This window comes from Pan troglodytes, chromosome X (assembly GCF_028858775.2).
Source record: "Pan troglodytes isolate AG18354 chromosome X, NHGRI_mPanTro3-v2.0_pri, whole genome shotgun sequence".
Taxonomy (NCBI): domain Eukaryota; kingdom Metazoa; phylum Chordata; class Mammalia; order Primates; family Hominidae; genus Pan; species Pan troglodytes.
This window is the reverse complement of record NC_072421.2, coordinates 131,148,747-131,174,170: the sequence shown is the minus strand read 5'-3', so window position 1 is coordinate 131,174,170 and position 25,424 is coordinate 131,148,747. Positions and strand designations below refer to the sequence as shown.

The window sequence follows — 25,424 nt, the reverse complement described above, 5'->3', positions numbered from 1 at the left end:
AAAAAAAAAAAAAAAAAAAAAATCTTCCTGGCCTGGATATGGTCAGAGGCCCTGCCTTCTTCTTATGTTTCAGGACTTGTAACCCTGCAGAGCACTATTGCTTTCCTTGTCAAAAGTCTAGCACATAAATAAAAACACCTTTAGGAATCATGGTCTATGGAAAACAAAAAGGTTTTATATTCCAGTCTTTTGGTAGAGACACTCACCTATCCAATAAATTCCCTCCAACTAACCAAATTTAAAGGTAGCAGCATCCTTGACTAGATACATTAGTCAGCGAAAGGAAATTGGATTGCACTTCTTATTTAAGAGCCTAAAACTCCTGGGCAGGATACTGATTTCTAAAATGCCACTTGGGAGGCTGGCTTCTTCAGTAAGGGCTGCTGAAGAATAAGACTCAAGTCTCCCAGCATAGCCTGATGTTTCCCAAGTGTGAAGCTGAAAGGACTTCTTTAATGTGAATGCTGCATCTCTTTGTAAGTTATGTTTTCTTTTAGTGTCCACTTCTCAAAATAAGCTCATAATATTCACCTATAGCTCACATAGTGTGGAGGTGAAAGATGTAGGGAGAAGGGCCCAAAGGAGGGAATATATTTGACAAATGCTTTGTATATGAGAAGAATTTGCTTCATGGTAGATTTGTGGAAGAAAATGCAGCCTGTCTGATAAGATGTGGCACATTTCAGATGGAGGAGTAGGGTTATTGGCAGGACACCATTGTTTGCGCCTTACCCCACACAGAGCCTTGGAAAGTTGGCTTGATAATACTATATTGGGTGGCTTGGGAAGAAAGATCAGACTGCAGAGTGGCGACATTATCATTTGTTCTCAACCTTCCTACTTTTGCCTCAGCTGCACCCCTTTCCAGTAGGTTGGGGTTGGTGAGGGGGGAGGGGGTTAAAAACTTTAAAGTCTTTCTGTGGGCCAATTAGTATTCACTGATACAAAGGGCTGACTTTCAATGGGGAGGGAGATTTCACAGCTGTGGGTTGCAAGTAGACAAGTTACTGTGAAAGATGTGTGAAAGATTTGATTTTGATGCTGGACTGGGAACAGGTGTAGGTCAAGAGAATGTGTACTATGCTCTTGAATGTGCTAAGAATACTTTGATCCTACTGAAATGAGTTCTCACATGAATGTTTATTCACAGAATAATAGATATTTATGGAACAAACATCAAGGTTTTGTTCCATGAAATTTTACCTGCATTTTCACAAAGTAAACATGTATATGTCTTCAGACAGAAAGTGGTAATACACAGTCTGCCCTCATTTATTTGGCATCTGCATTATATGCTTTGAAAATGATTGGAACTTAACTCCCCAGTCCAGCTAGGCAGCCCCTGACCTAAAGCACCCTACCAGACTGCTACTAGTTAAGGCATATTCATGGAATGCACATGCTTCGTTTGAAGTTAATATTAGCTCAAGTCACATAGCATTACATAAGCACATCTGAAAAATTCAGTATCATGCATTTCAAAGCCAAATTGAATGTCTTTAAGTGTCTTCGGCTTTTGTTTTATTCCCATTAAGATAAACTATTGAGTATAGCTCATCTGAATATCAAACTATAGATGCTATCTTTTATAAATGAAGGTGATGCTACTCTGATTCTAGATTTTTTTTTCTAATTCGAGAATTTATTTATATGAAAAGCCTTCCAAAGCTGTATAAATAGATAACTTAGTAAATGCTGTCAGGGCCATCTTGAGAAATCCAGAAGCTGGGATTACCACACAGAGCCCATGGCTTATAAGTAGAGTGCTGAGCTGAGGCTGATAATAGAAGATTCTTTCAATTCACTTCAATTAATTCACCTAACTTAGGCACACAAAATCCAGTCTGAATAGCGTGGAAATACAAAAGTGACAAACATACAACCCTTCTCCTTGCCAGATATTTCTAATATTTTTCCTGAAGTTTACAGTCCATATATTCACCTTGGCTACGTTGGATGGCTATGTTTTTGAGGACTGGTAGTTCTTTATATTTTTCTACAATGGAGAATGTAAGCCACTGGAAGGTCAAGCATTATCTGCTAGGGAGGCAATGTCGCATAATCTTTGAAGTCAGATAAATGGGTTCTAAGTCAGACAAGTGAGTCCACTGTTTTTCTGCCTCATGCAAGTCACTTAACTCCCTAAGCCTCAATTTCCTCATCTCTAAAATGGGGATGATAATAGTTGGCATAGTGTCTGGCACAAGGGAGATATATAAGAATGTTAATATTCATATTTCTTTATATGGAGGTTCATTTAGGCTTTTGCTTGAAAGTGAAAAAAGTAGCAAATCTACTAATAATTAAACCAAAAAAATCAAGTAGAATGGAGCTAAGTAAGAAAGATTATGCCATTTTTTAAAAAGTATTGCTATATGAGTGTAAAAGAGGTCAGCTTTAGCGAGAGATATCCAATAAATATTTTTGAATGAATGAATGAGAAAAGATGGAAGGAAGAAAGGGAGGAAAGAAGGAGACAGGGAGGAAGGAAGAAAGGGAGACTGTTGAGCACCTATGTTTTTAAAATACTTTTAATCCTGGGCTTATTTAATGATATATGATTCATAGGTGATGACACTGGCTTGCTTATTTATTTATTTATTTATTAGAAACAGGATCTCCCTCTATCACTCAGGCTGGAGTGCAGTGGCACAATCATGGCTCACTGCAGCCTTGACCTCCCAGGCTCAAACGATCCTCCCACCTCAGCCTCCTGAGTAGCTGGGACTACAGGTGTACGCCACCATGCCTGGCTAATTTTTTATTTTTTGCAGAGACTGGGTCTTGCTGCGTTGCCCAGGCTGGCTTTGAACTCCTGGCCACAAGTGATCCTCTTGCCTCAGCCTCCCGAAGTGCTGGAATTACAGGTGTGAGCTGCCTGTCGCTGGCTACTGATTGGTTGACTTGCCTTCTTCCCTTGGGTATTTTTAGGAAATCCAGATGAGCAATCATGCTTTTTATCAGAGTACCTTATCTTGGGTCTTATAAAAAAATACTCATAGAAATTGGGAGCACTCTGTGCTTGGGAGGCTGCTCTTCTATTAACTGGCTACACAACCCCCATCTTCTGCGCCAGTTCTTCCTAAATTTTGCAATTCCCTTTTGTGAACTTCTTCATACGTATTAATACTAAGTGCCATTGAAAGGTATCAATAGCGTGAGGCCTGCGTTGACAGTCCTCTCAAATGTATACTTCACTATAGAAAAAAAGCCATTTTTTATCTTAGGAAATCTCTGAATAGGCTGTACTTAGAATGGGGCCCCCATTCCCCGTCTCCAGCCTTCTTTCCACCAGTGGTTCTTTGTCTTACAAGCTTATCACCTTTTTTGACTCTAGTCATAGCTTTGTTCTGCTATTTAAAATTGGGGGAAGAAATTGAAGTGCCTTTCAGAATTTGTTTCTACTATCATATCTGCACAAGTATCATATAATTATATTGCATTTCTTTTTTCAGATTGGCAAGTTATGTGCCCATTCTCAACAACGCCAATATAGATCTGCTTATTATCCTGAAGATCTCTTTATTGACAAGAAAGTATTAAAAGTTGCTCGTGTAGAACATGAAGAAACCTTATCCAGCCGAAGAAGGTGAGAGGTTTCTTTTTTCTTTATTCCACAATACAATTAACAATTGTATTTTAAGGTCAAAAACCACTAGAGTGAAACTTCTTAAATACATGTTATTTAGTTCTTCTGAGTAGAGTGCTTGATTAATTAAATTTTATCATCTGTCAATGTTTAAAAAAAGATGATATTATATCCAAGGCATATTTAAATGTAAATTTACTGTTCATAAATATCTAGTACAGCAACATGTGTGGAAAGGACTTCCCTATTCAAGATCTTTTATTGATTAAGCAAAATTGTTTCTGCTTACAATCTGGTCTCACGATTCCTTGGCTTGCTTTGTAGCTTTTCCCATTATTAACAGTGAGTCAGAGTTAAATTCACCAGAGAGAAGCTGGTGAGACACATTCATGTATATACACAGACACTGCACACTTTACACACCTTTTAAAAATGATAAAATGAAGGATCTGGTTCCTGGTTCTTAAAACAACAGTCAGGGGACAAAATCCACGTTTGTTTCTTATTCTCTTCATCCATTCTCCCCTGATCCAGGTTCCCTCTATCCCCATTCTATTTTTTTGATTACAATAAAGGGGTAGAAATTGGATCAAAAGCCCAATACAATTCTAGAAGAAGTGCCCTACCTGAAAAGACTGCACATGTAGCCAGCCCTGCCACTGGCTCAAGAATAGCTAGACATGAGTTGTTCCTATTGACCTTGAGGGGGTTAGGTGACATTGGCCTATAGATAGAAAATGAAGAAAGGAATTAAATAACATCCCAGATTTGGGCTAAACTATTTCATTCCTCTCATTTTCCTATAGGGGTTTCTGAGATGGTAATTCTTAGCGTGATCTGATACAATTTAGGATGAAAGAAGGCAGTAATGCAGCTTGACAGAGTTCCCCCACTGAAGCATTTCAGAAAGTCCTCATTTCTTCTCTTTTGTTGACTTTCAATCTAATGGATTCCTAGTTTCCCTGTAGCAGCTATTTTAAAATGTGATTCCAGGACTGCTGGGAGTCCCAGTGACGCTTTCAGGGCACCTATGAGATGTTCCTTTTGCTAATTACATATTTGTGTGAAGCTGGATATTGTTCATATACTTCAAACAAAACAATTTATTGCAACATATTAAATGCAGAAGTCAATAGGAGAATCTACCTATCCCCTATCAAGCCAGACAGTAGAGACAGCTTGCAAAAATGAAAAATGATACCATTTTTCTCACTGTTGTCATAAAATGTTATTAATATTTATATTAACATGTAATGGGTCCACAATTGCTAGTTTCAAATTAATAATAACTTTAAAATTTTTAAAAATTTCTAAAACAGTAAATATCGATAAATATATATCATATAAACAAAAGCTCTTTGGGATCCTGAGGCTGCAGTCATTCAAAATGTTGATGGAGTCTGGAGGACCAACTTCCAAAGTGGTGGCTCACTTACAAGTGTAACAAGTTAGTGCTGGTTGTTGGAAGGAGGTCTCAGTTCCTCACCGTATGGACCATATGAGTAGCCTCAGGACATGGCAGCTGGCTACCCCACAATAAGTGATCCATGGAAGACAGCAAGGAGAAAGCTATAGTGTCTTTTATGGCCTAGTCTTTAAAGTGACACACCATCAGTTTGGGCATATTTGATTTGTCAGAAGTGAGCCACTAATTCTTTGTGGTTTTTTGTTTTGTTTTGTTTTTTGAGACAGAGTCTTGATCTGTCACCCAGGCTGGAGTGCAATGGCGCCATCTCAGCTCACTGCAACCTCCACCTCCTGTGTTCAAGCAATTCTCCTGCCTCAGCCTCCTGAGTAGCTGGGATTACAGGCGCCCACCACCATGCCTGGCTAATTTTTGTATTTTTAGTAGAGACAGGGTTTCACCATGCTGGCCAGGCTGATCTCAAACTCTTGACCTCAGGTGATCCACCTGCCTCAGCCTCCCAAAATGCTGGGATTACAGGCGTGAGCCACTGCACCCAGCCAGTGAGCCACTAATTCTAATCCACACTCAAGGAGAGGGAGGAAATGAAGCTCCACCTCTTGAAGGGAGGAGAATCAAGGCGTTTGTGGATGTATTTCAAAACTACTTCAGGGCTCCCAACATCAAAATGTTTGAGAGCCATTCTGCTATAGCATAGGGGTTCTTTGGAAAATTTTTGTCTTTTAGGCCATTTATTAAGGCCCTCTTTTGCACCTGCCTGTCCTTTGTCCATTTTTCTCCTTTGCATTTACTCTTGGACTGAACCACCTTAGGAATAAACTTCAGTTCATCTAAGGCATTGACCTTTAACTAGTGGCAACCCCTTCCATATTTGACTGAAGTGAAGATGATAGATAGATAGATAGATAGATAGATAGATAGATAGATAGACAGATAGATAGATAGATAGATAGATAGAAAATCCTCACTTAACTGTGTCTGTAAGTTCTTAAAAACTGCAATTTTAAGCAAAACAACATATAACAAAACCAATTTTTTCCTCATCACCATTATAACAAAACGATGTTGAATGAAACCACGTTATTCGAGGACCTGCTGTACATTGTTTCACTTTAAGTTTCAGTTTCCAAGAACCTATAAATGACATTAAGTGAGGACTTACTCTATATGTGTGTGTGGGTGGGGTGTATCTTTATTCAATTCAGCGAAAATTTAGTAAACACTTGTTAAGTACCAAAATGTATACTAGGCACTGAAAATACAAAGACACAATCTATGCTCTCCAGCTCAGTTTAATGGGGAAATAGACTTAAGTACAAATAATTCGAAAACAGCTTTTTAAGTGCTAAAGCAAAAGAATGTCCAGAGTACAGAGGCAGCCTACAGGGAAAGACAGAACCTTGAGGCTTCATGGAGGACGTGGTATATGAATTTGTAGCCGAATCACATGCAGAGCTTTTTCAAAATTAACACACCCACTCAGTCCCATTTTGAGATTACTCTGCCAACCTAGACACATTTATAAGTAGGAGGTTACCCAGGCCTGTTGCTATAACTTCTATCTTGGGCTCTGGGGAACTCATTCCCTTTCACCTTAGTGGGGACAGCTGTATGTGTGTTGATTCCTCCAGGGAAAGAAGAAATTGATAAATGAGATTTTGGCTGGGCACTGGACTTGGTACTTTGTTTAGATTCATATACATGTATTTCTGAGACTGAGTCTCGCTCTGTCACCCAGGCTGGAGTGCAGTGGCGCGATCTCAGCTCACTGTGACCTATGCCTCCCAGGTTAAAGCCATTCTCGTGAGCCACCACATGTGGCCTAGATTCATCCTCCAAGGAAAAGAAAGGATAGTAAGAAAAACTGACAAAGCCTGTAGAGTTGAGTAAATGATGGTCAGGCAGAGCTTCTTTGGTGTTAGGAGATCGAGCCTGCCCAATGATGTTACTCACTTTTTTTGAAACTGAAGCATTAGAATCTGAGATGGAGCCTTTCTTTGTGAATTCTCTGGCAGAAGAAGAAAACGAAACAACAGGAGAGTATCTGATTTTATTTAACTCCCTCAAATAGGCATTGTAACCCCTTTTAGGGAGAGAGGAGAAGTGGGAATTAAGATGATCTCTTGCTAAATGCACTGCCCCCTGCAATCTGATGTTATTAAGAGGGTTTGTTTTTGCAGTGTTAGTACCTCTATAAATCTCTCAGTATGTTCTGCACAGCATTTCACACTGTCCAGAAAAATATATGTGCCTCTAGCTCTCCTCATGCCCATGCCCAAGCTCCGTCCTCTGTGGTTAAAAATATGATAATTGCAAAGGAACCCTATTGTAGTATTCAGTCTGTGGAGGTTGTGAGCGAGCTGTCTGAATCTGATCATGAGTTGAAAAGCCCTTTGCCTTATTAAAATAACAACACACAATGAATTCCTTTGGTAGTATTCAGAAGTCATCTGTTTGTTTTGTCTGCCCCCAACTGGGTAGTTTGCAACACACAGCTAATCTTAGAAATAGCTTAGTTCAATTTCAAGGCGATTTGATACTGAACTGGTGGTCTATGTGTGGGACTCAGTGTTCCTTTAAGGGATAAGTATTGAAAATATCTGTCATAGATTTAAAACAGTGAGTGGAGAACAAGATGCACAACTAGTACAATCAGAATAGAAGAAATCAGATCTTCACTGCCCCTTCTAGCTTTCATATTTTTGGCACATCTCAGTTGTCAGCTTCTCCCTTCTTTGCCCTTCCGAATGTCTACTTCACTGCTTCCCTTATGATACTGTTTACCTTGCCACAATGTACTGTTTGGTTGAGTACATGAACAATATTTTTCCATTGTTCAAATGCCGAATCTATGGTTGAATAGTCCATCTTGCATCTACAGATACCAAGCTTCTGGCCCAACTGCTAACTTGTGAGAAAGTCACACAGTTCCCTCCACCCTTGTGAAATTATATCTACATATTCCAGCCTTCTCCTTCCTGTGCTCCCCCTCCTCTCCTTCCCCTCTGACTTGGTCTAAAGCGGCAACGGATCAGGTGACACTAGTAAATGACCTAGAAAGAAAAGAACAAAAGCTGACCTCAGCTCCCCTAGTCCAAAATCAATGCCTACTCCCACCCACTCTGAACAAAACAACAAAGTATGTCCTGAGTGAATCAACGAGTTCTGGATCTGGTACAAGTCATTCTGCCCTAAATAGGCCTCTACTTCTTTCAACATTTGTCAACACCATCTCTATGCTTCACATTGTGTAAGGGTTAGGCTCTGAGGAATGGAGGAGCACCTAGCTTAGTTAGGGAGGGAGACATGCAAATGAATAATTTCCATACATTGGGGGGTGAGTGCCAAATCAGAGCTAGGTGCAAAAGAGTGGCAGTGTCACAGATGGGGAAGATAGCCCCTCTCCTCGGAGCATTAAGAAAGACTTCTTGGAAAAGGTAACTTTTGAGCTCAGCCTGAAGGATAAGTTCAAACAAGCTCAGCAGATTGAGGAAGGAAAGGAGGGCGTTCTGGGCAAAGGGAACACTATGAGAAAAAGTATGGGCAAGTCTTTAGAATGGTAGAAAGCTCTAGTTTGGGATTAAACTGTGAAAGGCTCTCTCCAGCAGAATTAGGCATGATCTTACATCATTCCAATTTTCGTTATTTTAGTTTAGGTACTTTTTTGCATTGTCAACTTTTAAAAATAATAAGCTCATATTACTTTACATGAAGAGAAAAAAACGAACCTTAATAATAAAGGAAAAAGTTCCAGGTCTGCAGTCAGGGATGAAAGGCTGTTTTTACTTGCAGTGATTTCCAATTAGTGCTGCTTTGATGCCTGCCCAAGCAAATCATTGCAAGAAAGCAAAGGCAATCTCCTCCCCTGCAACCAAAGAAGGGAAGGGATGATCCTCTTCAGGATGATGGAAGCCCTCCAGGGAAGATCACGTGCACCCAGCTGCCATATTTGAAAATGGCTCGTGCGTGCAAAGGGGCCCTATCCTTTAGTTCCACATTTAACACATTGAATGGAAACCTCTATGAAGAGACTTTTTCCTGAGCAGGCTGTCGTAAGCAAATGTTGGATTTGTCTAACTGAGAGCTGTAGGCATCAGAATTTTTGTATGTCAATGCTATGTTTGACATTTATGTATTAGAATAAAGTGGAATTACAATCAAAGAACATTCCCTTCAATCAAATTGTTTTTCCCATCCCAGGCAACGAATTGTCCAAACTTTCTATCCTCTTTTTTTTTCCCCTAGGAACAATTCAGTTGAGCAGACTGTCTTAGTTCACAGGTGGAGATTCTTTTGTTGTCTGTCATGGGCTACTAGCACAAAGGAAAAAAATCTGGACTGTGTCATACATGGGTAATTAACATGTCACTTAGTTTCATGTGTCTTTCTTTAAAGAGAAAAATAGAAATATTCAACTCCTCTTTTACAACTATAAGCAGAGGAATATAAACCTTTATTTAAGAAAAGATTAAAATATGCTTAATTCCTGTGCTGGAACAAGTTTAGAAAGGAATGACAGGAAGAGACAAAGAAGAGGAGAGATGAGAGAGGCCCAGTAAACTTGGTAGGAGGTAAACTACTCTTGTAACTCTGCTGCTGTAGTGTCAGAGGACATTATCACCTGTTGTTGCTGTCCTTTGAAAAACTCATTAACTCTCCAACAGTTTCTGAAGTCTTCTTCCCTACCCTCCAAAACAGTATGTCTGCACTTATTTTCAATAATCAGTTTCTTTTAGAGACCAAGATGTATTTTCTCACAGTAATTCAGAAGGTTTTCCATAAAGGAATGGTCTTCACCGTAACACTGTCCTTTGGGACTCTAAGATATTGACCAGTTTGAGAACTGTGCTGGAGATCTACTCTTTGTTCTCCCTGTCTCATCCCACAGGGCCTGGGAATTAGTTGAGAACCAGGATTTATTTAATTCTGAGGTTCTTGTAGTCAAATCTACCTTGGATTCTAAGTGGATTCTAATGGAGATAATACACACTAAGAACCAAAAAGAACTCAGAGAACAAGCCTATCAAGAAGAATAGGTTTTAAAGAAATAAATGTAAAACTTTACTCAAGAGAAAAATCTAGAACAAACTACATTGAAATATTAACAGTGATTATCTGTGTCTGGTGGGACCATGAATTTTTTTCCCTTTCTATCTTTCTTTATTTTCTAAATTCTCCATAGTGAACATATATTTCTTTTACAATGAGAAAGAAAACAAAATACTTTATTTTAGAAGATGGAGGAAGAATATATTTGAACTGTTTACAGCTGGTGCGGCACTGAAGCTGCAGCTTTTACAAATTTCTCTTTTCTTCCCTCACCACCTATGTGTTTATTTTATTTGCATCCAGCCTGGCTTTTCCCAACTCTCCTCCCTGTCTGTTTTCATTCTTCCAAGGGGCATCCCTCCCCATACTAGAGAACCCTCTCTTTCTCTAAGACATATTTCTCACCTCTTCTCTACCCTTTCTTTTTAGGGGCAGGGGTAACAGCTTTATTGAGATTTAATCCACATACCATACAATCTATCCATTTAAAGTGTATAATTCAATTGTTCTTAGTATATCCGCAGAGTTATGCAACCATCATCACAGTAGATTTTGGAACATTTTCATCACTTCAGGAAGAAACTCTGTACCCTTTAGCTATCATTCCCCAACCAGGTGGAGATAATTGAATCATGGAGGTGGTTCCCCCATCCTGTTCTCATGATAGTAAATTAGTTCTCACAAGATCTGATGGATTCATAAGGGGCTTCCCCCTTTGCTTGGAACTCATTTTTCTCCTTCCTGCCACCATGTGAAGAAGGACACGTTTGCTTCCACTTCTGCCATAATTGTGAGTTTCCTGAGGCCTCCCCAGCCATGCAGAGCTGGCTTTTCTTTATAAATTACCCAGTCGGGTATTTCTTCATAGCGATGTGAGAACAGACTAATATATTCACATTCTTTGTGGTTTTCTTAGACTTTTATCTTGACCCTTCCAGGTAATATCTTTCTATACTAAAGTGGGAGGTCTTATGTTTATTGCAGCCCCTCATGCTCTTGACATTTAGATCGAACCTCATCTTGATCTTCTTCAAATTGTCAATAATCTTTATGATCCACCAAGAAAACTGCAAGGGTTGGGAGAAGTTCAGGGTGGTTTTTTTTTTGTTTGTTTTTTGGTTTTTTTTTAACTTCTATGGAAATCAAAATGGAAGGCCTTGCATGGGTTCAATTTTTCTTGCCATGTGCGGTGTTAGTGAGAGGGGGTTTGGAGGTAGGGAGAGGCCTAAGGGAAACTCTTTCCTTTAAGAGAGGGCCATTGTTTCTCGTAGACTAATGGCCATATTCCATTTCCTTATGGAGTGGGGGGAATTACTTAGACTCAGCCTTTACTCTTTCAGCTTCCACTCTTGGGAACTGTATTATTACCTTGTAAAACAGAACATCTCTCCTATTAGCTGTTAATTGAACCCATCTTTTTCTTCTATGAGGAACTATAATGTTGACTTTTATTTTCAGAGCTCTGTATTGAGCCTCTTCTTTTTGGAGATTGATGGTGCTCAGACACCAGGGGTAGGCTGTGGGGTAGGGGGTACAGGCATAACAGGAAGTGACTTGTGGGTATCAGAAGTTAAATATGTCCCAACAACCTTTCTTGAGTTGTTCTGTCCATCACCTTGGCTTTGCAGTGACCCAAGCCTTTGTGAATCTATGCTGAGAGCCCTTTCTCTCCCTCCCCCGCCTCTTAAATCATTAGTTGAAATGAAGAGTTTTATGGTAATTGTCCTAGTTTGTTTTATGTTGCTGTAACAGAATTCCTAAGACTGGATGATTTATCAAGAAAAGAGGTTTATTTATTAGGCTGGGAAGTTCAAGATTAGGCGGTCTCATCTTGTGAGGCCTTCATTTAGAAGGCCTCATACTGTGTGAAAACATGGTGGAGAAAAGGAAAGGGAACTGAGCACAAGTGAAAAGGACAAATATGAAAGGCAGTCTCACTTTATAACAACTGCTCTCCTGGTAACTAATCCAATCCCTGGAGAACCAACCCAGGCTTGCAAGGCAGACATAAGTCCATTTTCACCTCTAAAAGGCACCACCTCCCAACACTGCCACCTTGGGGACCACACCTCCACATGAGTTTTGGTGAGGACAAGCCATCTTAAACCATAGAGTAATAAAATGAAGAATCGGATTAAGTCCAAGAGGATATTTTCACCAGTCTTCCTCATTTGGCCAGATCTGAGAACAGCTCCCAGAAGGCATTTCTGGGCTAAGGAATTCTACCAGTGTCCAAATGATATTCAGGCCTCTAGTTCCTATAGAGGCCTGTACATCAGGCCAGTCCATTCTTAGCCTGGAGACAATATTGAATAATTACTCCACTGCCAGAAAATTCCCTGAATAGAGTCTCCAAAAACTTAGTATAGACATAAGGTACATTTGGATGTGAAGGATGCTTTAATTTTCTACCAGTAACATTGCTTTAGAAAATAAAGTGTGTTTTATCTTTGTTTATTTACCACTGTACATCTATTACATAGATATTTTAATATTTCTTTTTAAACATATCCACTTCTCTCCAGTCTAAGGCATATTACTTTGTGTATCCATGTACATCTGAAATGAGATAACAGACCTGAAATTTTTCTGGTATATGTGTATGTGTTTACATACAATTGCAGACATAATATATTCTCTCTCTCTGTCACTCTCTCTTTCTCTCTCTGTCACACACACACACACACACACACACACACTTGTCTTATTATATGTAGCACAAAAACAAAAGCAAATAAATAATAAAATATACTAGAATTGTCCCCCACCCTGCTCCCTCTCCCTCACAGGAGCCACAATATACAAATAACAAAGAAACCTTCCTCTTCTGGCAGATGTGAGTTGCTCTGACTGTATTGCCAGGAGAATTTCATAGAGCTTATACTGTTCTGAGCACCCTGCAATTCTGATCTGCAACCATTAGCCAGAGCCTATATGGAAACGGGCCATCTCTAGGGTAATAGCATTGTAAATTACAATCAATGCACCCAATTACACTCAGAAACCAAAAGATATGTAGTGCTCCAGTGTACCTTGTAATCAGCACCTTTGAAAATGTAGGTAACAGCATTCTGAATAAGAAAAATGGAAGTGGAACGTCTTAGAAAATGAATGTTGGAATTAAATCATCCTTCTGATAGAAACAGCACCTTATATGGCAGTCAACTTTTTTTCTAATATCATTTTATTGATTTTTTTAAAAAAACTAAACTGTGGCCTTGTAGCCAAGAATGTCTTTAAAAGTCATTTATTGCTCTAATCAGCCTGGCAGAGCCTTTCTGTCATGCTGATAAGGAAATTAAACTTTTCTCATACTGAGTTTACTTGCCTCTTATGCACAGATGTTTTGTTTTTCTTTTAGGGAACTAATTCAGAAGTTGAAGTCTTTCATCAGCTTCTATAGTGCTTTGCCTGGCTACATCTGCAGCCATAGCCCTGTGGCGGAAAACGACACCCTTTGCTGGAATGGACAAGAACTCGTGGAGAGGTGATCTTTTTTGAAAGTTACATATAGCAATATTTGAGGAATAATTGCCATATGTTTATATAAAAGTTAATTATGTCTTCTATCTCCATTAATTTCACCAGAAAAATTCTAGAGAAATCTATGAGGCTGGGTGCGGTGGCTCATGCCTGTAATCCCAGCAGTTTGGGAGGCTGAGGTGGGCAGATCACCTGAGGTCAGGAGTTCGAGACCAGCCTAACACAGTGAAACCCCAGCTCTACTAAAAATACAAAAGTTAGCCAGGCATGATGGCGCAAGCCTGTAGTCCCAGCTACTGGGGAGGCTGAGGCAGAAGGATCATTTGAACCTGGGAGGTGGAGGTTGCAATGAGCTGAGATCGCATCACTGCACTCCAGCCTGGGTGACAGAGCAAGACTCTCCAAGAAAAAGAGAAAACATCTATGACATTCCAGATGATGTCTATAATTTATAGCCCTCCTAGAAGTTGCAAAGTTTGAAACACATAGAGAACTGTGTCTGAAGGCAATTTTACAGAGTTTAAAGCATAAAACAACTTTCTTTTGTCTTCGATTCTTCCATCTCCTCATTATGTGGGTCCTTATTTATTTGATTTGAAGAAATCACATTCATCTTGAAAGCTATCATTTATTGAGAGTTAATTGTATATTAAGTACCATGCTAAGTGCTTTGTATGTATTATTTATCTTTATAAAAATCCTATGAAATGAATACTGTTATTTTCCCCCATTATACAGATGAAGATAGAGAAAGGAAGAAAAGGGAGGGAAAGAGGAATACCATTTCACTGAGCAATTTTACCGAAATATTTTATGGAGCATTTGTGGGTTTTGTTTGTTTGCTTGTTTTGTTTTGTTTTGTTTTGTTTTGTTTTGTTTTGTTTTTTGAGACAGAGTCTCACTTTGTCACCCAGGCTGGAGTACAATGGTGCGATCTTGGCTCACTGCAACCTCCGCCTCCCAGGATCAAGTGATTCTCCCACCTCAGCCTCCCGAGTAGCTGTGATTACAGGCACCTGCCATCATGCCTGGCTAACTTTTGTATTTTTAGTATAGATGGGGTTTCACCATGTTGGCCAGGCTGGTCTCAAACTCCTGATCTTGGGTGATCCACCTGCCTCGGCCTCCCAAAGTGCTGAAATTACAGCTGTGAGCCACTCCACCCAGCCGAGTATTTGTTAATATAATCTATGCTATCATTATGTGTGAAGAATTTGCTCATCACTGAAAAGGAAATCATATATATTCATTATATTCATTTATTCAGCAGGTATTTACTGAGCACCTTCTAAGTGCCAAGCCTGTTGAAATGAACAAAACAGACATAATTTCCTGTCCTCGCAGAGCTTTCATTCTGGTGCGCTACTGGTATTCCTAATCTCCATTGCTTTCCATGTGGGAGGAATAGCTTGTGATTAAAAAAATTAAATCAAGAGGACAGAATGCTTAGGAAACCACAAAGAGTTGATGAACATGCTTTAGAAAATGTTTGTACAAGTAGCATGTTGTAGAGGAGAATACAGAAGAGACCCAAAATCGAGTCTGAATCTTTCACTAATTAGTTGCTTAACCAAAGGCAAGTGACTTAATCTCTCTAGGCCTTGGTTTCCCCCATCTAAAAAAGGAGGTGGTTGGATTAGAGCCCCTCCAGGTCTGACAATCTGTATTTTTTTCTTATTAATTTATTCACTCATTCATACCTTCAACATTTATGTTTTGAGATATTATGTGTTAGGCACCAAGCTAGGTGCTAGGTAGGGATGCAAGGGCGAAAAAGGCAAGTTAGCTGCTTTGAAGAGCTTACATTCTAGTGGGACCCAATACCAGGACATGGAATGCTGAATGGAATTTATTAACAGTATAATGGAGTGCAAAGAGGAAGGCTTTGGAGCCAGATGAATTTGGATTTGCCTCTCAGTTCTGCTACTAACTGTGGCCTTGGGTGAGTCACTTAACCTAAAAAGTCTCAAGGTCCTCCTCCTCTGTAAGGGAAGGGCATCTCACAGGATTGTTGTAACTGTTAGGAGAGGTCATAAATGAAAAGCCCCTAGCAAACTGGCACATGCTGGAAGCTCAATTTATATTACTTCTCTATTTTTCCCCCTTTCCCCTTCACTCCTCCTCTTTCCAACGCAAAACAAAAGACATGTCAGAAAATAGCTTGTTCCTCATCTATGCTATTTTACTGACATGGGACAATGAGAATAAGGTTGCGTGCCACCCTGAATGAGGCACTGAAATTGTATGGAGATACACTTCTCTCTGGCAAATGTAAATCAGCCTGGAAGGATTAATGGCTCCATGCACTGGAGAAATAATGTATATTTGTCATCCTAAAAGCTCATCAGGTACTAAGAAGAATCATGAACATTTTTTTTTAATTTTCAGAAAAAAACAGTTGGTATTTGGCTTTATAAAAAGCTGATGCTTTAAAACTGATACAAACAATAACTATTTGAAAAAGAATATATCCACAGGTCAAATATGTGCTTCTTACATAAACTTGATGACAAACCATTCCAGTGCCTTGTCCAGTGTTATATGTTACTTTAGCGAAAAATGAACAACTCCTGAATATTTGTTTTAAGCAGCTTATATTCTAACCATGGTTTCTTATTAAAAAGGAAATTTTACTTTACAAATATATTTATTTACTGATGTGTTCATTCATTCACGTATTCATTCTAACAAATATTTGAGCACTTATCCAATATCAAGCACTAATATTTGTTTCTTCATTGTGATTGTTTGAAGCAAATATTATAACCCTGCTGGATTTATCTTCTATTGTTTATGGTGAAAAATCGGATCGATCCAGTTTTAGTTAATTGTAAAATAATTTATTCCTAGGCCTATGTATTTTGAATTAGTGGAATTTTTATTGAATTTTGCTCATACTGACTACTTCATGTTTGGTACACTTTGGTGAAGAATGATGCCCTGGAACCAAGAAATTTCTCTTCTATCAAATGGTGGATTCCGAAGCCTGCTAAATTTGAATGAGTCCAAAAGTTAGCCAAATGTACTTTTATATCATTAAAAGAACTATGGTAACTGAAATATTTTTGTTTCATTTGCTAGCTTTAAGCCTTAGGGTACTGAACAAAATAATAAAATAAATATTGTAGTATGGAGAAAAGCTAATATTCCAAACTCCTATTTATATTTCTGATTTCTGAAAAATCTTTATTTTCAAAACGACTTTTATTGTTAATATATACTATCCAGGAAAGAAAGAAAGGAAAGAAGGGAGGTAAGAAGGAAGGAAGGATGAAGGCAAGGAAGGGAGGAAGAAAATAAATCAAACATATTTTCAGAGAGAATAAGGGTAGTGTAATCCAGGAAGTGACTCCTTCTTGGTTAGTAACCTCAGGTTATAATTAACTTGTACTTGTATTACTGACCTAATGCAATGATCAAACTAGGGAATAATGTCAAACTAAGTTTTTTTTTAAATTACTCAGGAATATACCTTTAATAATATGAAGTTCTTTAGCCTGAAGACATGTAGGGCTTCTATTTGTACCATTTATAAAGATTAGCTTTGCACTCGTGTCTCATCTATAGTGAAAACCTCTTTCTAGAGCTTTTCAATAAATTTCTCATTTAATTTAGTCTTAAGTAACAGTTACCACTTCCTATTGTCCAATGGGTTGTAACTTTGTTATCTTTCTAGGTCAAGTTTGTGTGCCTGTGAAAAATTTTACTTTTAGTCAAGAAAAATTATGAAAATCAAGGATCCTGATAGGGAATGAGACTTGTCAGTGGAGACACTTGATCAAAAGGAAAATATTGATGTTGAGGGAAATACTGAGCAATATTCATGTCAGTTGGGTTATTAGAGCTGTTTGTAGCCTACTATGGATGTATCGATCACTCAACTTTTAAAGAGTTAATTCCTTATCTCTCTGAATAAGGTCATATTTTCCATCCTTTCCATTTTTATCTCTTATGAATGCAATCAATTGAAATATGAATGAAGAGAATGTTTTCACCGATCCAGTCTTAGAGAGTACCACATAAGCCTATCATTCTTCCTTCTCAGCTTCCCACCACCACCCTATCTGGGCTTGAGATAAACATTGGTTTGTCTACCAGGACTTAGCTGAGAAACCTTCAAATTAGCAAACTGGGCCCATGTGAGATATCCTCTTTTATGTGAGCCACTAGCATATCCTACAGGCAAAGATTTCCTAAAATTGCCAAAGGCAGAAAGATCCTCCAGCTTCTGCCTTTGTCAAACTACAGAGAATTTCAATTAGAGAGTCCTTGAGACCAAGAGAAAGATAAAGGAACCCAGATTGCTAACACTGGACTTCACAATAAGTAAATGTCTTTGCCCTGATAACACCCAAATGAACAGTGAACATTTTTGTAAATCATTCTCAAACACCCTTTTTGCTAGGCCAAATATCTGGATAATTGACTGAATTTTCATTCATTTTCTGGATAGTTTGATACTTTATAAATTAGTATAACAGAGCAACTATAAATTAGTTTTAGTTTCTATAAATTAGTTTAGAATCTATAAATTAGTAAACAGAGTTTGACACTTGTTTAAATTAGTATAACACAGGAACTGTTTAAACTATATATGTTCAAAAACCCCTAGTTTGTGAGAAAAAAAAAAACGTATTTTGTCTTTACATTTAATATCTGATAGGCCAGGCGTGGTGGCTCACGCCTGTAATCCCAGCACTCTGGGAGGCCGAGGCAGGCAGATCACAAGTTCAGGAGTTCGAGACCAGCCTGGCCAATATAGTGAAACCCCATCTCTACTAAAAATATTTAAAAAAAAAAATATCCGGGCGTCGTGGCAGGTACCCGTAGTCCCAGCTACTTGGGAGGCTGAGGTAGGAGAATCACTTTCCAGGAGGTGGAGGTTGCAGTGAGCTGAGAACCCAGGAGGCAGAGGTTGCAGTGAGCTGAGATCATGCCACTGCACTCCAGCCTGGGCGACAGAGTAAGACTCCATCTCAAAAAAAAAAAAAAAAAACTCTGATAATTCAGGCTCATTCCACACAGATTGAGCACTTAATATATAATAGGGCATACCTTGATAAGTAGAATCCAGCTCCTGCCCCTGCTAAGGAGTTCACAACCTAGAGAAGGATGAGGAAAGAAAATCAAGCCATCTCTGCCGGGCACGGTGGCTCACACCTGTAATCCCAGCACTTTGGGAGGCCGAGGCAGGCGGATCACGAGGTCAGGAGATCGAGACCATCCTGGCTAACATGGTGAAACCTCGTCTCTACTAAAAATACAAAAAAAAAAAAAAAAAAAAAAAAATTAGCCGGCCATGGTGGCAGGTGCCCGTAATCCCAGCTACTTGGGAGGCTGAGGTAGGAGAATGGCGTGAACCCAGGAGGCAGAGCTTGCAGTGAGCCGAGATCGCGCCACTGCACTCCAGCCTGGGTGACAAAGCGAGACTCCATCCGTCTCCAAAACAAACAAACAAACAAACAAACAAACAAAAAAAGAAAATCAACCCCATCTCTTCCCCAGCAGTCCAGAGAGAGCTCCTCTTAGAGGTATCACAACAGAGGCCCCATCCATGTGTATTGTGCGTGTGTGTGCAGGCGCAAGTGTGTGTGTGTGTGTGTGTGTGTGTGTGTGTGTGTGTGTGTGTGTGTGTTGAGGTAAAATTTGCATGACAAAATTACCATTTTAAGGTATACGATTCAGTGGCATTTAGTCCATTCACAATGTTGTACAACCACCATCTCTCTCTAGTTCCAAGACATTTCATCACTCCAAAAGGAAACCTTGTTGTACATTAATGGGCACTCCCCATTTCCCCTTTCCTCCAGCCCCTGGCAAGCAACAATCTGCTTTCTGTCACAACAGATTTACTTATTCTAAGGGTTTCATATAAATGGAATCATTCACTTAGCATTATGTTCTTAAGGTTTATCCAAGTTGTAGCACATATCAGTACTTTATCATTTTATGGCCAAATAATATTTCATTGTAGGTATATAACATATTTTGTTTATCCATTCATCAGTTTTTATCCATTTTTATATAAACTCTGAGCAACTACTTCTCTGTCAGATCTCTCTCACTACCTCTGCATTCAGCTTAGCTCACCCTTATCCTTGAAGACAGGTCAGCCAAACCTATAGGCCTCCCATCCCCATCATCCTTGAGCACCATCTAAATGCTAGCCTATCACCAGACCTCATCTCTGTAATCCTTTGCAATGATTCTCCCCTGAGTCTTTGTGTCAGCCTTCTGTTTGTAGTCAGCTGGCCTCTCCTACAATTAGCACACCTCCCATAGGGGTTTATATTTCCCTAGTGACTTTGAGGCTTATCAACTCTGCATAGACAACTGCTTTACTTTGTGGCACGATGCCTTAGTTCCCTTTGTGATTCAGCTGGAGCTGCTAATGCTACCCCTTTATCATGTTGCTGGGCCAGATGGGCCTAGCTCCAGATGTCAGCTCCAGGATATTGCTGTTTTCTGGCTGACAGTTTCTACATAGCCACTTCTGTTCATTACAAATTGGAGCTGGGCATGGTGACACGTGCTTGTTGTCCCAGCTACTCAGAAGGCTAAGGCAGGAGGACTATTTGAGCCCAGGAGTTTCAGTCCTGCCTGGGCACACAGCAAGACCCCATCTCTTAAAAAAAAAAAAAAACTATGTTATGAATGCATGTTCATCTTTAATTCTCTCATGATGACTCTGAGACTGTCACATGGGGCAGCTGGCATTACTAAATAAACTCCCTAAGATCTGCAGGGGAAAATTGTGGTGAATCTGCCTCCTCTTTATCTTATGCAATCTTACCTCTCATTTCACCTGAGAAATTTTATATATATACACACACACACACACACACACACTTTGAATTCTCTTATTTCCATTAACCAGACAAGTCTTCCAATGTTTCTAATGCCTCTTCAGGATTTCTCTGCTTAATTGAGAAGGCAGAAGTGGGAATATGCAAAGCAATTATGTTAATTCTCAGTTTTGTCCGTTGTCTCAAAACCTTCTGGATGTTTCAGAAAAGTACAGTAAGGAAACATTTTTCTCTCTCTTCTGCTGGGTTGGAAGGATAGACTGTGGCATGTCAGCAAGTTGAAGTGAATATGAGAGAACCATGAACACCCAAATAATGAGATGTGTAAAATCATACAAACAATTAAATGACCGAAATAGCTTCTTTTTTCCCCTATGATCTAGGAAAGGCAAGGGAGAATAGTTGATTCTGCTTTTATAATGCAATTATTTTAAGAACACAGTATATTTTGAGAAATTTGGTTGGGGGCACAGTTCTTTCTTTTCTTTAGTTTTTATTTCTATAGCTTTTGGAGTACAAGTGGGTTTTTGTTACATGGATCAATTATATAGTGGTGAATTCTGAGATTTTAGTGCATCTATCACCCAAGTAGTGTATGTTGTACCTAAAAATTTCTAACACAAAAAAGTCTTTCACTGGTTTACATGGAAACAAGGAAAGACCTTCAGAATCTTCAATCTAGTAGTAAAGAGATTAAGTAAAAAAAAAAAAAAAAAGACCTATATGCCAAAGTGCATATATACTCACACATACATATAAAACATGCACATCTCATTCTAGTCATGTCAGAGCAGGCCAGTGGTACGCAGCAGTTGCTATACATCGCTTCCATGCTCTCGTGCTAAAATAAGTTATTATTTGTTGTTGTTGTTGTTGTTTTTTAATTTATAGGGTGGCTTTTCTCCAAAGTGCCCAAGCAGTATGCATACAATTTTAAATATAGAATAGCCAATGCAAACATCAATGGGGAAATAAATAAATAAAATACAGAGCCAAGAGGAAGAGGGTACAGAAAAACATAAACAATGGACAATGGAAATAATATTCAGTAGCATTGAGTCAGGTCCGAAAGTCCATTGATTCAGGCATAAGTCAGACTAAAGTCATGCTGAAGGTGAGACTCAGTAGCTCTTCTCAGCCACTGTTGTGGTGATTTGAGGGTTAGAAACTGAGGTGTAGTCTTCAACTTCCCAACTCTCTCTTCTCATAGCTAGTTCTTCCTTTGCCCCTATATTGGAGGAGGCTCTGCTTATGAAAGGCTGGTGGAAGGGACAGAGGGACAAATAGGGCTTCGGTATTTGATTTATCACTATCTATCTCCACAGTTCCTGGTCCCCCTAAGACATTTTTGGATTTCATTTCTACTTTAGTTTTCCCAGGAGCAGAAACATGACACTTCATTTTTTCCGATTTGGGGAACTGCTATGTTAGCCTGAGTGTGTGCCCAAGAATGAACATACTGAAGTATAATGATGCTTTGCTAGTATGGCAGTTTACATATTCTACCTTGCCTTAGATAAGTCAAGATTGCTCTTGGAAAGCCTTTGAAGGAGAAATGGATTATGCAGAAAGTGACTTAATTTGGTATAGCATGAAATATTTATGGCAGCTAAGAATTTTTTTAAATCCTGGTAAGGCAGAACAGATCAGTTTGGAGAGTACCCCCATGTAATAATCTCTCTATGGACTTAGATTGGCATATTTTTCAGCAGCGATTTATCTTAGATGTAGTCTTTAGTGACAGCTATTTATCAGGACATACTCTCGTGGCAATACAGTAACATTTATCCCTTAAGATTATGGTGTCATATACAGTAGCTTTACCTTCAGAATTGAGTGAGAAAAACACAGCTTATGCTGCTGACGGATGGCTTAATACAGTGTGCTCCATTCAGGATGTGTTAGACTTGGTTGACTGTCATGTCTTAAGTAGCAGGAAGAGACATTTTCATGGCTCAACATTGATATGTCTATAGACAACCTGTTGAATACTGGATAGCTTATTACTTTAAGCAGATTGTGTCCTATTAGTATACAATTCTAGCCTCTGTTGAGCTCAGTTGGATCATTTTGTGATACAAAGAGCATTTGGGGGCCTCCAAAGCAGGTCCCAGCATATCCACACCCTCAACAAATAAACATCACCTCCTAATTTCCTCTTGGAAATGTGATTCTGATGGTTGGATAAGGCCTGTCTCCTTTTACTATCACTGCTCCATGAATCAGAAATCTTCTATTTTAGCCTGGAAGGCTTAGGAGATGGAACCAGGAAGAAACATATCTGCTTTTAAGAAATGGGTAAATTAACATACTAGAGCTTCTCTGTCCCTTAACTATTATTGCCTCCTTCAAAGGTAGTGCCTTGGTAAGTGACAGATGGACTCCACTGATGCTGCCAGTCTTCCGAATAATTTTTCTACCTCCTTTTTGGAAAAAGCCTTGTGGGTTTATGGCTGATCCCTGCCGTCTACAAGTTGTTGATTCTCAACCAGTTGATTATCGGTGGTGCAGGCTGAGATCTTCAGTGAGAAGACCCTGAAACGTTAGGAAACATACACTAGGTGATTAATACATACTGGGAAGAGTGCAGTCTTTAGAATGATCCAGACGGATTTTTTTTTTTTTGAGTCAGAGTCTAGCTCTGTCACCCAGGCTGGAGTGCAGTGGCACAATTTTGACTCACCACAACCTCAGCCTCCCGGATTCAAGTGATTCTCCTGCCTCAGCCTCCCAAGTAGCTGGGATTATAGGCACGTGCCACCATGCCTGGCCAATTTTTGTATTTTTAGTAGAGACAGGGTTTCACCATGTTGGTCAGGCTGGTCTCGAACTCCTGACCTCAAGTGATCTGCCCTCCTTGGCTTCCTAAAGTGCTGGGATTACAGGCGTGAGCCACCGCACCTGGCCCCAGATGGATATTTTAATCCTGGTTCAGACACCAGCTGTGTGCTTTGGGCAGGACATTTAATATGACATTCTGTTACCTTATTTATAAGATGGGAGTAATGATACCTACTCTGCAGGGCTGTTGTGAAGATAAGTTCTGGCACATAGGCACTTAAATAATTGATAGCTGGTGTTGATGTTGTCATTACTATTATACCATGGTTGAGCAGCCCATGTAAATGTCCAGAGTAAGGGTGAAGAGGTGTGGGCCATGTTTCTTCCCATAAAGGTAAACTGGATTTTTTTTGGGAAATAATGTGAGTCTTTGGGAACCAAACTGCTAAATGAGGTGGCTGATCAAGCAGGCTCATACCATTTGGGGTTCATTTGGAGTGAGAGGATAAAATAATAGGGCTGTTTCCTTCTTCTAACATTTATATTGGCTTTAAATGGGGTTTCCAAAGAGGAGTTCCAGGAATTTTTTTGTAGAGACTGGGTCTCGCTGTGTTGCTCAGGCTGGTCTGGAACTCCTGGGTTTAAGCGATCCTCCTGCCTCAGGCTCCTAGGTAGCCGAGATTATGGGCATGTACCACCACGCCCAGCAAGAAGTGTTTTGAGTGATGTCAGCATAATTGTTGCAACAACGTTTGGGCTGCATACATTCTGGTAGATTTATACAAGTTTGAAATCTGTCATGACTTTATATTCACCCCTCAGAGAGCATGTAAGTTGAATACTGATTGAAACAAGGCTGCTGAGTGTGATAAGTGTCCTGACGTTTCCCTGGTAAATTTCTTTTAGTGTTATCAGTGTCACTTCATCAGAACACCTCTGACCTCTACAAACAGTAACACCCGCCTGAAACATTTTTGTCCAATTTCTCTGACTCAGAAAGTTTCTTTCTGATAGTCAATCACTGAGCATCAGTGAAAGTGGACTCTTGGGACTTGGAGTGTGAAGCACAGGGAAAGGTATGTTAGGGAAGCCTCTTTCTTGGGAGCTTCCTGCTAGCGGCCCTGCTCTTAGAACACCTCTGGCAATTGTCATTGTTGTGGCTGTGATCATTGGATTGTGGTGGTGGTTTTTCTGTTCCACAGGCCACAGGAAATGGCTGGCAGGTGCCACTTTCTTTGCTGCTACTGGCACAGTTCTTTCCCTAGGGTACAAGCTCTTGGTGACTTCTTTGAAAGAAATTTAGCTCTCCTATTTTTTGCTCTTTCTTCCTATACTTCAGCAAGTACAAAATCTTGTTTGAGTTTCTCTGATGATTTTTTACTGATAGAAATGTAGCCAAACAGTTGAGGGATTAACAAAAAGCACACAGAGTTATGTGGCAACCTAAGGCAGTGTAGTAGAGTGTTTAAACTTACAACCTTAGAGTCAGCAAAGCCTGGGTTTGAATGCCTGCTCCATTACCTATTAGCTCCTTTTCTTCTCTGATCCTCAGCTTCCCCACATGTAAAATGGAGTTAATAGTTTCTCCCTTAACAGATTGTTGAAAAGATTCCAGGAGATTGCGAAGTGCAGAGTATAGTGCCTGGAACACAGTTAGTCTCTCAAAAATGGTAGCTATTATTGCTGTTCTTCAAAAAAACCTATAAAAAAGCCCTTGAAGATCTTTACTGGGAGATAGATGGAGTTAGGCCTGATATTGGCTCCCTTCAATAACCCATTCTTAACTTTTCAGGAACACCTACCCCCCCTCTCATTTTTATGTTATTTCCTCTTTTTTCTGCAAAAACATCAAAATCCCAATCCTTGGTCATGGTTGGTACAAATGGTGGGCATTTGAGTCCACTGGGGATCAAGTGAGAGTTATTTGCATCTAAGGGTGTGCGCTAGGCTGGCCTTCTTACCTTCAGCATCTTGTTTCACAGCAAAGACATCTTAAACCATTTCTCCTATGACTGCTTTATAGAGATTAACTCAGGCAATGTTCCTAAATTACATTAAAAACCATGATGAGTCTAGTTGCAGGTCAAAAATAGTTGTTCAGTGCTCTAAAGTCCTTTCTGTCACCCTTGAGTTAGCCTTTGTAGAAAAGGAGAAAGATCATTAAAATCAGTCACGATTTCCCAATTTCTCAAGCCAATGAATTTTATTCTTTTACGTGAGTATGGCTTTGATCCATGGGTTTGTCTCCTTTATAATGTAGTTTCATTTCCCTGGAAAAGAAATTTGTTTT

General features: G+C 39.5%; 1 protein-coding gene across 1 annotated transcript in view; it reads left to right on the top strand.

Moving 5' to 3' along the window:
- GPC3 (glypican 3) overlaps positions 1–25,424 on the top strand; it is a 452,497-nt gene that overhangs the window by 279,589 nt on the left and 147,484 nt on the right. Inside the window, 2 exon segments of the mRNA NM_001135737.1 lie at positions 3,456–3,589; positions 13,426–13,551. Of these exon segments, the coding sequence (NP_001129209.1) occupies positions 3,456–3,589; positions 13,426–13,551 (260 nt within the window).